Source organism: Lactuca serriola, chromosome 4 (assembly GCF_051521515.1).
Source record: "Lactuca serriola cultivar US96UC23 chromosome 4, Lser_US96UC23_V15, whole genome shotgun sequence".
Lineage (NCBI taxonomy): Eukaryota > Viridiplantae > Streptophyta > Magnoliopsida > Asterales > Asteraceae > Lactuca > Lactuca serriola.
The window spans coordinates 228,469,696-228,480,988 of record NC_136411.1 but is presented as its reverse complement, the minus strand read 5'-3'; the positions used below and the strand labels follow the sequence as shown (position 1 = coordinate 228,480,988).

Below are 11,293 nucleotides of genomic sequence, written 5' to 3'. Positions count from 1 at the left end.
CGATTATATAATGTCGTTAATTTTGGTATCAGAGCAAATCATCCGTTTTTTACCAAATTGAAAAACGGGTTATTTGCTTCGATACCAAATTGAAAAAACGAATGATTTTCTTTGATACCAAAATTTTCGACATAATATAATCAGCGATTATAACTATAATAGTGGATGTTTATACCTGAATGATGCATCGGAATGATCCTGATGATGATTAGATGGATGGGTTGGATAGAGCTCTGAAATAGATAAGTTATTTCAACAGAGGGCTTTGCTATTTAGAAATAAAACTATTTCAACAGAGGAAAAACGTTGGGATCAAACTCAAGTCTTAAAACACTCAAACATCTTTTGTTCATTCTATATGGGCAAAGGCCCTATTTATAGGCTCAAGAGAGCTGGTTACATAATTGAATTGCAATCATATGATTGCAATACGACAAACATATTTACAATATAACCCCCTAGACTATGTGGGGTTACACACTTTATGTTACATCTCACGTCACATTCGACTATTACATTTAATCTAGTGATAACGACAAATAATCTACTAATAATTACATACCATCTACTAATTATGAAATTACAAAATAAATTATAATCTCTTCCACAGCGAAAAGACGCATGGAGGCAATAATGTCTTCAATAATAATGGAGTTATGCGTCATTGCGTGCATCATTCCTCCCCGCAATCCACCACTGATCATGTCTCCTCAACGGTACATCCTCTCACTAACTATGTCTCATACGAGAAATTCTCTAAAACTCACAAATCCTTTTTAGCAGCCATCGTTACACACGATGAGCCAAAAAGATTTCAGCAGGCAGTTAAAGATTAGCGATGTAAGAAGCCTATGCAAAAGGAAGTAACTGCTCTTGAGCAAAATAACACTTGGGAACTCACGCTATTGCCACCTGGAAAGAAAGTCATGGAAAGAAAGCCATCAACTCCAAAGTGGGTTTATAAGATGAAGTACAAGTCTAATGGAGGAAGTAGAGCGTTACAAGGGTCGTCTTGTCGACAAGGGTTATACACAAATGGAAGGCATGGACTTCCATGACACTTTTGCTTCGGTGGCCAAGCCTGCCACAGTGCGAGTGTTACTCACTATAGCTATTTTATCAGATTCTGTAATTAATATATTTAGAAGAGTATAAAGTCATATTGTTGTTTTATTTAGGGCTAAATGCAATACATACCAATATACTTTCACTTATTTACATAGTATTAAAATAATAATTATAATAATAATAAATAAATAAAACACTACTTTCTTTCTTTCTACTTCAACATTTACTTTTTCTTTTTCTTTTTCTTTTTCTTATTAATGTATTGTACATTGAAAAATCTACCCAATTTTTATATTTTTTATTATATCCTAGGAGGACAAACTAGGTCAGGCAATCGTGTCGTGTTCAGGTTAGCGTGTCGCGGGTTGGCGGGTCAAAATATATCAACCCAAACACGACCCATTTAAATATACAGGTCACGGGTTAGCGGGTCGCGGATTGGGAGTTTGGAACATAAACCCATATATGACCCGTCAACCCACTTATTTATACGGGTTCACAGGTCGGCGGGTTTGTGGGTCAGATTTGGGTTCGTGAGTCTGAATTTTAGACATTTAAGTCTTAAACATCTAAATGAAAATTAAAAACATTCATAGAAACATGTTACAGACTTAGCCTTATAGGTTACAACTTACGGCCTTAGACCATCCACCACGAGTCAAAATGTCAAAACAGTCAAATGGTCTTTGAATCAATGGTATATATTATATAATACTTATTAAATATTAATACTTGACACAAAAATACATTTAAAAATAAAATAATTTTTTATTAAGAATATAAACGGGTTGGCGGGTCAACCCGTTTATTTTTTGAGAAACTCATATATGACCCGTTTAATAAACGGGTTAGTGGGTTGGCGGGTTGGCGGGTTGAAAAACTCAACCCAAACTCATTTATTTTGTGTTGTGTCGCGTGTCTTGTCGAGAATTGTCAGCCCTAGGACAAACACATATAAAAACAAACCCTAAAAGAAATCATAAGTCCTTGTGTCTTTTTTATAACTCAAAACCCCACTGAATTTCTTTCTTTTCTTTATCGCATAAATTTCTACATCATAAAAAATCTAAAAGCCAGTGCACTTTGTGCTGGCTTTTTCTTTACAATAAACCCTAGGAAATTACAGCCCACGAAAAATTTGAACTCAGAGGGGTATAATAGGAACAAAAAAGAAAAGAAAAACTGTTGTATAATTTACAGTGATTCTTCAAAACCATGACTCCATTTCACCCAAACCTGTGCATAGATCTTGATCACTGAAAAGTGTTTGATCTGAGCAATCGAGCGATGCACCACATGCCAGATTATATGCTTGACATGCTGAATAACATACTCTTAATCTGTTGTTTCCATCTTTTTCACACTTCTGTATTGATATCTGTTCAATTCCACAATATTGTGATGCGTTATAAAAGATTTACAAGTGTAATAACAATGGAAAGAGGAACCTTTTCTTGACATCAAGAAAAATTTGAGTTGGCATACCCAAAATGACCATTTTACCCTTTGTTTGGGCATTCTTGTCGATGATACTTGTAAGGGTAAGATGGTAATTGTTTTGTGTATTAGCTTAGTAACAATGAAAAATGAAAAGAAACATAGCCTTACAAATTTGCCCACATTTATTTTTGGTTATTAAATGAAAGTATCCTACTTTTCATTTCATTCCATTACAACATTTTACTTCCAATTTGTTCCTTGTTAAGGTATTATTCTTGGAAAAACCTAGCCACTTAAAGCATTGCTCTTCCAACTTTTTTTTCTTGTTATAGAAGTGAAAATCATTTTGCATTGGTAGATATTTCAAAGTACAATTATACAATAGGAGACAAATAAAAGTAAAAAGCTATAATAAAAATGTCATCAATTTCTCAAATACTTTTCAAACATCATTTATCCATACACCACTTTATCTAGAGCTAACATAGCTGAAAAGCGGGCTGCTAGCTGATAAAAAATGACATTTGGTAAAACTAAGCTGAAAAGACATAAAAAAAAGCTCGTTGAAACGTAGCTTTTTTAAAAAGCTAACTTATACGCTATGTTTGGCACGCCACAGCTAGCTTATTTTTCGAGGTTTTTTATGTTCTCGTGTTTGGTAAGCCAAAAAGTAGCTTATAAGCTAGCTTTTTGAAAAACTACTTAGACTAACTTTTTAGGAGCTTTTTTAAAATTTTCCAAATACACCCCTTAATTTATTATAGAAGCACATACTTACATGTCCTTTTATGTAATTTTATATATTTCAGCTAGCTTTACCAAAAGTTATTTTTTATCAGCTAGCTTTTTATTTAACAGCTAGCTTTTCAGCTAGTACGCCAAACATAGTCATAAGCTACTTTTTGGTTTGCCAAACATGACAAGGCTAAATAAGAAAAAAGAAAAAAGAGTTACCCAACAAGCAAGACGTTTGGCTGCTTTATCACAATTTCTACCAATAAACATATTGAGAATCTTTCTAGCACCCGTTGGATACAACCTATGATAATTAGGCATCACCACAACATCTTCCAATTGCCTCAAAACACTCGATTCACTTGGTGCACAATGTTGTCCATTTCCATTTCCTCCAACATCAACATCATTCATTAACACATGTTTGCAAATGGAAAGATTCTCAAGAACCAATGAAGTGTTTCTACATGTGTATCCCGCATAATCCGAACAACGAAATTCACACACCCCGTTATCACATACCCCACCATGAAGACTACATTGTTCATCACAAACAGCTGCAACAAATACCAATATACTTTTCTTTATGTGTTTGTTATTTATAGAATCTTCCTACTTTCATTTCTTTAAAAATCTTATCTAACCACTTGTAGCAGTCTCATCCAAATACAAACCACTTGAGTAGGCTTTTTTTTAGTAATTACACGAATGGTCCCTATGGTTTGGGGGTTTGGTCCCTAATTTATATTTTTTAACTCGGAAGGTTCTTACAGTTTGTTTTTGTTGCACGCTTGGTCCCTGTCTTATCTAAAAAGACTATTTTTCCCTTGATTTTTTAATTTATTTAAATAAGGTAAGGTAAGGTGAGGTGGAAATGGGTTTGGGGGTGTGTTTATTTAAATAAATTAAAAAAATCAAGGACAAAATAGTCTTTTTAGGTAAAACAGGACCAAGCGCGCAACAAAAACAAACAGTAGGGACCTTTCGAGTTGGAAAAATAAGTTAGAGACCAAACGTGCAAATTACCCCAAACTATAGGGACCATTCATGTAATTTACTCTTTTCTTTTTTGATAAACAAAAACTTATATTTTGTGTTTTGTCCCGATTAAAGACCTCAACTTTATTTTTTTTTTTCTGATTATAGCAATGTCATCCAAATACAAAAAAATTGTTACTTACCATAATAGTTGGGTAGATTTTTCTAAATATAATGTCTTGATAATAATATGCTATACGTGGAGAGATTTTTCAAGGTAGAAAATTTTAATAAGAAAAAATAAACTAAAAGCACAACGTTTTTATAAAAAGAATCAAACAGGTATTAGAAAACTTTTCTCAACAAACAATAAAATTCACTTTACTTCCTAAATCTCTTTATTCATTATTACTCTCTCCTTTTTCTTTTCTTTTCCCATTATTTACAACTATTAAAGTTATCATATCAAAATTTTACGTTCTCAAGTGTTAATGTAATGTATATACACATTGTTTGACTTAACACATAGTCTTTGATTGATGATACCAATATCTCATAATTACTGTTAATGGGCAAAAAGGTAAATTTTAAAAACTCACCAGTTGAGCAATCAATCCCAGTGAATCCATCCGCACATTGACAAATACCATTTTTGAGGCACTTCCCATTCCCATTACAATTTCTAGGGCAAGACCCTGAAATTATATAATACTTTGCTATTATTATCACTGTTATATCAAATAATGTGGTAAAAATAAAATAAAATAAAAAACTTACTTTTACTACAATCATGGCCATGAAACCCAAGAAAGCAAATACACTTCCCATTAACACAATCACCATTTGAATTGCATGAATTAGGGCATTGCGTTGACACTAAAAGAGGGTTTTTCTTCACACTACAAAGCTCATGATGAGCTGGACAAATCAACTCACCTGTAGTAACAAATAGTATGCCACAAAACAAGAATCATTAATATACTTTTTACTTTTTTACCCATAATAGCAATATAGATAATCTACTTTTTTTCTATCTCAACTTTTTCTTAATTATACTTTGAAAAATTCTACCCAACTATAGCAATCATTTGGATGACATTGCTATAACTCATTCAAAGTAAAATGTTGTAATAGGAAGAAAATGAAGCAAGATGAAATAATAAACAAAGTTGTTATTTATTATTCCATTTAACCCTAGATAGAAAAACCACCCGTAAAACCTTCAATGACATATTATATTGTTGAAAAAAAATTACCATTAAATCCAGGAAATTGAACAGGTCCACCAGCTTCTGGACAAGCTTTCCAAATCCCATCAACAGCAACCTGTAAAACCAACATTGATTTGATATAATCATATAATTATTAAATATTAAATAAACCAGAAATTATACAAATAAATTTACATCAAGTTTTAAAACAAACCTCCAAAGTCATGTTGACACACCTATGTTGATAACAACCATTTCCTTGAGCCATAGAACCTCTAACAAACCCATTGCGTACTAATGAAGAAGCCATGCATCTATATAAACAAATTACAAATAAAAGTTCATCAAAGATTATTATTATTATTATTTTTTAGAAAAAAATAGGGTAAAAGCTACAAAAGTAGGATGCTATAATAAAACTTTTGTTTTTTTTACCTCGAATTGCTTCCACGGACTTCCCCCAACATTCTATCTGGCATTCGTGCACTGTTAGTGTCTATACATGAACCATCAGAATAAGCTACAAAATAGGTGCAGTAATCAGCCAATGATGATTGTCCACCTGTAATTATATTTCACCAAGATTCACCGGTTTAAGTCAACTTTTATCATCAAATCATAGAAAACAACAAGACTGGTTGACCTGCATTGGACTGGGACTCAGACTGATGTCAATGAGACAAAGATTGCAACTTTTTGTCCCGCCAAAAAAGGTGGGCACAACATGGGACATGGGCTCGCTCTCGATCTCTCTCTCGTCTATGCAAAAGACGTAAATACCCTCCTCATCCTCATCACCGAAAAAAAAACCCTAGAAAGTTTGTCCAGTCTGACCTAGTCCCTTCAGGGTCCAGCAGACCCTGAACTGAACCTAACCAGACTGGACAAGCTTTCTAGGGCTATTTTTCGATAATGATGATGGGGAGGGTATTTACGTCTTTTGCACAGACGAGAGAGAGATCGAGAGCGAGTCCATGTCCCATGTTGTGCCACCTTTTTTGGTGGGGCAAAAAGTTGCAATCTTTGTCTCACTGACATCAGTCTGAGTCTCGGTCGAATGCAGGTCAAACACAGTACAACTTGCTGTGCAAAAGAAAGTAAAGATTTGTTGACCTTTATTAGGTTGTGGGAAATAACGGGCCCACGGAGGAAGGTCTCCACTATAATTTAGAATTGGACAATAACCCTCGGCCTCTCTGTTATATGTACAGCCTGAAAATTGAGTGGTGTTGCAATGATACGCCCCTTTCCAAATATTGCAAGGGGAAGTCACAAACTCTGTCCCTTGGTTGCTTCCCCAATCAAGAACTTCTGCCATGCTATAATTAGCTTCATACCAACCACTATCTTCTAACAAAGCAAGTGTCATTTTTGAAACTACAGATCTTGTGTCAACCGATCCAGTCATTATTTCATTCATCAAAAGTCTCTTCTCCCAATGAGATCCTAATACATCATACATACATTTTAACAAATTTCGGTTATTCAATCTAAGTATCTCACCAATTAGTAACATGTTGTGTTGTGTTGTTTCTTCTTTTTGTTTTTGAATATGAGTGAAGTGTTGTATACAAAAAGATTGTTTCTTTTTTTAAAACATCATTTTCTCATGAACCCTATCTTTTTTTTTTGTTGTTTTCTATGTCTTGTTTAATATCTGGGAATGGTGTAAAGTTAATAAAGATTCTATCTTGGATAAAATGTTGACAAACCTGATGTTCCACGCCCTCCACCATCTTCCAACTCCAAACCAGTGAAATTTTCAGAAAATGCCTGAAAATCAAGAATTTATAAATACTATATTTTTTGCTCATTTTCTGTTGTATCTTTAGAAACACATAGTTCTACTAAAAGAATCTTGTCAAAAGGTAGGAAAAACATACTCCATAATGATAGCGTGAATGCATAACAACACGTGGAAGAACCACACGAGTTACCATTCTCCCAAGCTTTTCATCCACCATTTGTTTGGTTACCTAAATACACACACACAAAAAAAAAAAAAAAAAAAAATCATTATTAAAACAATTTCACTTTATCAGTTTAGATACCAAATAGTCTTAATGAATCTAGTTTTGTATTAAGTTTTCAGAGTTTATAAGTGTACCTGAGTACGTCGTCTTTTTCTCTCATCTCTAAAATGTGTGAAGGCATGAGGGTCAAATCCAAGGACATGAATCACCTAAGAAAATTCAAAATTTCTCAAGAAACAAGTTTCAAAATCTCAAATATTTGATCAAAAGCACAATGCTATAATGACAATAAAAACTCACTTCATGTATTAACGTAGCTGAAAGTAATGTTTCTGCTTCAGCTGTCAAGTGGCGTGGAGCAACATTCACATGTCCTGCAAACAAATAAAATCAATTTATTAAATGCATAAACCTAACTTAAGCCCCAAAACAAGACATCACAACACTGACACTGACACTGACACTGACACTGACACTGACACTGACACTGACACTGACACTGACACTGACAAAGTCAGAGAATAATGTGGATAGAAGGAAATATTACAACTTTATGTACTATCCAAGTCAAGACATAACAACATAGACAGTGATAGGTGACAGTGACAGTGATAGTGACAGTCACACTGACACAGACACAAAATGATGTGGATAGAAGGAAATGTTACAACTTTATGTACTATCCAAGACAAGACATAACAACAGACAGTGACAGTGACACAGACACAGACACGGACATAGATGTCAATGTGAGAAAAAAACAAGAAACAATTACCAGCAATTGCACGACCCCATTGATCGCGTTCACATGCAACAGCCCAAGCAAGGGTGTTGCCAGTTGTGGGTCTTGTAGTCACCAAAAGAACCAAATCCGCATTAGCAACGCCCTCTATCAACATATTTAAAAAAATCAAATAACGATCATAAATTGTACAAAGTTTATTTCTTTACTTTATTAATAAGAATGGTGATATTAATGGAGTGTTACTTTCTACATATTCACGTGGAAGCTGCACACCACCATCTTGACCACATGCAGAGTAACCACTTAACCTCAAGTTTCCTCTAACACGTTCAACACCCAATGCTCTTTCAAACCATTCTGCTGTCTTCCCTAAAGCCTGTTCTCTCAAATTAAACAAAAAAAAAAAGACGTTATTACCCCTTCAAGATCTAATCTAACAACCAAATATAAGAATAGTAGGAAGTCAGAAGAACCTTTTGAAGGCGTTGTCTTTTGTCCTCTCCAGTTATATCATCCAAAGTGCAATTATACCAACAGTCACCCAAAATTGGAGGATCATTGTGAGGGTTGCATGTGGGCCCACCCGAATCAGAACCCACAGGTGGCTCACCTAACTGAAAAAAAATAAATAATAATAAATAAATAAATGAATGAATTGTTGTTTCTTTTTTACTTAATACTGAGAGAATGACTTGATAGGGAAAGACATGGAAATGAGGCCTTTCCCATTAAGTCATTCGTACTTTTTTTTTGACAAATTTGCCCTCTTTTGTACGTAATGGACTCAATGGGTACAGGACTAAATGATTTAAGCTATGTATGGGTGTTTCTTTTTTACTTAATAAAGAAAGAAAAAAGAATGACTTTGTACAGAAAGATAAGGAAAATGAGGCTTTCCTTGTTAAGTCCTGCTTTTTTACGAATTTGCCCTCTTTTTTTACTTAATGGGGACAAGGGAAATGAGGCTTCTTTTACAAATTCTCCTCTTTTTACTTAATAGGGACTATACTTAATCCAGTAAGTTATAGAGGGTGTTTATTTTTTACTTAATAAAGAAAGTCAAGAAACTGAAACTTTCCCCCATGAAGTCCTACTCTTTTACAAATTTGCCCTCCTTTTTACTTAATGGACTTAATTAGGACAAGCCTTAACCCAATAAGTTATATATATGAGTGTCTCTTTTTGACTTAATGCAGAAAGAATGACTTCACATAGAACATAATGGAAATGATGCTTTCCCCTTAAGTCCTGCCTTTTTACAAATTTACCCTCTTTTTTACTTAATCCAGAAAGAACAAATTTCCCTTCATTTATTTTTCTGTTATATTCTCAAAAGTCAACACTTTTTAAAACATTATTTATCCAGACAACACTTAATAGTAAAAAAGAAACATATTATGAGTATAATAAACTTGCCTTAACAATATCACCAACATTCCTACAATCTCTATCAGCTGAATGACCAACAGCATCATAATTCAAATAAATTCTTATGGGTAACTTTTCATTTTTTGAAAAACTCAAAGATTTTGAAGCTCCCAATAATTCTCTTCCTTTATGATGAAGATGAGTTGGCACTTGATAAACTTGTTGTGTAACAGAAAACACTTTGTTTCCAGGTCTCTTCCTCCTCTGTTCAATTATCTGGTCATGAATGCATGAATGTGATTGAATTTTTTCACCAAACTTTTCTCTTCTTTGTATCCCTAAATCTTCATCCCCATATTTTGCTTCAGTGATGTTGAAAAATACTAATAATAAAAGAATCTGCATACAAAAAGAACAACAAAAAACCATGTTGATTTATCTGTAGTTAAGTGATTTCGATTTATCACAACTTTAAATGATGCCTGAACTATAACTCTATAAGTTAAATAACAGATAGAGTAAGGATATATAAGTCATTTTACACGACCCCATTCTGTTTTGTTGCAGCTAGAAGTAGAATGAATATGTGATTCTAAATAATCATATAATTGCAGAAATAGGTTACTGAAATACTAGAAACTGAGCATATAATTACTTCAAAACAAGGGCTACATTTAGCATTGTCCATGAAATATAAACCCTAATTTCCTACACAACCTCCTGATGTTGATGTTGATGTTATGTCAACTTAGACGTAATTAAAGACTTTGAATAAAAGCTAGAATTTTTTAAACCAATGATTGCAAAGCCAACGTATGGGAAGTTTTAGTTTTTTCAATATAAAAAGTGTTGGAGAGGATATGAAACTTAACTAAGAACCCTAGTATTTCACTAACAATAAACCTCTGAAAAAAGAACATGTATTTTTTTTACCTGGAGAACTAATAGCTCAGTCGACAATTTCTTTCTGGGAAAAACAATGCATCTGATGATACTAATATTGGTAGAACAAATCTTGAACCCCATGAAATGAATTGAAAAGTCACCGGAAAAGTCATTGGTTCATCAAATCGCCGACGACGACCACTGCCAGATCGGCGAAACCGCCATGAAAAATCCCAAAATTTGTCTCATTATCCAGAAAGAAAGAAAAAAGAGGAATTGGGTTTGTGGGTGTGAGCTGGTGTAATGATTTTATGAGCAGTAGAAATTAAAAACACAATAATACACATAAAGGTGATTGAATGACGTTGGTGTAATGGAAAGGAGTGGAGCTGTTGTTGTTGTTGTTCTTCGCTTGGGTGTAAGAAAATATCGATTTTCCGACAAAATTTAATTGGGTATTCGGTGATAATAATTAATGTTCTTCTTAAAGACTGTGTGATTTGTAGAGGAGCGCAGTGGATGATTTTGGGAGAAGAGATGGATTAGAGGAAAATATGTGAGAGAGAGAGAGAGAGAGAGAGAGAGACACCTAACACGAACACCATATTCAATATTTACTCGTGAAGCACATCTGTTTTGATCTTTTTCCATATTTCCTTTTTTTCATTGCTTATTTATTAGATATGTATGTTTGAATAATAGTTTGGATTTTACTTTTCTAGGAAAAGATTGAATTAAATAAAAATAAATAAATAATTTCAATTTAAATGTTAGTTCAAGTAGTTTCTGATTATAAATTATTTTATACAAACATTATAAATTATTTTTTATTTATTTATATAGAAAAACAACTTGATAAAAGTTATATGATTATAGTTTAAGTTATTTTT

The 11,293-nt window shown here is 33.4% G+C and overlaps 1 protein-coding gene and 1 long non-coding RNA gene across 2 annotated transcripts; both read right to left on the bottom strand.

Moving 5' to 3' along the window:
• Positions 1-2,036: 2,036 nt before the first annotated feature.
• LOC145099214 (uncharacterized) lies at positions 2,037-9,234 on the bottom strand. Its single transcript, XM_079036807.1, has 16 exons — positions 9,197-9,234; positions 8,624-8,870; positions 8,394-8,526; positions 8,181-8,294; positions 7,706-7,779; positions 7,540-7,614; positions 7,316-7,408; positions 7,145-7,205; positions 6,546-6,878; positions 5,868-5,994; positions 5,647-5,746; positions 5,478-5,547; positions 4,999-5,157; positions 4,821-4,916; positions 3,463-3,800; positions 2,037-2,446 (listed from the first exon to the last, which is right to left on the bottom strand). The coding sequence occupies exons 1-16, from the start codon at positions 9,232-9,234 to the stop codon at positions 2,276-2,278; spliced, it is 2,229 nt and encodes a 742-aa protein (XP_078892933.1). The 3' UTR covers positions 2,037-2,275.
• Positions 9,235-9,449: 215 nt separating this feature from the next.
• LOC145096799 (uncharacterized) lies at positions 9,450-11,041 on the bottom strand. Its single transcript, XR_013704074.1, has 2 exons — positions 10,452-11,041; positions 9,450-9,917 (listed from the first exon to the last, which is right to left on the bottom strand). It is a non-coding gene; the product is annotated as an uncharacterized LOC145096799 (long non-coding RNA).
• Positions 11,042-11,293: the final 252 nt, after the last annotated feature.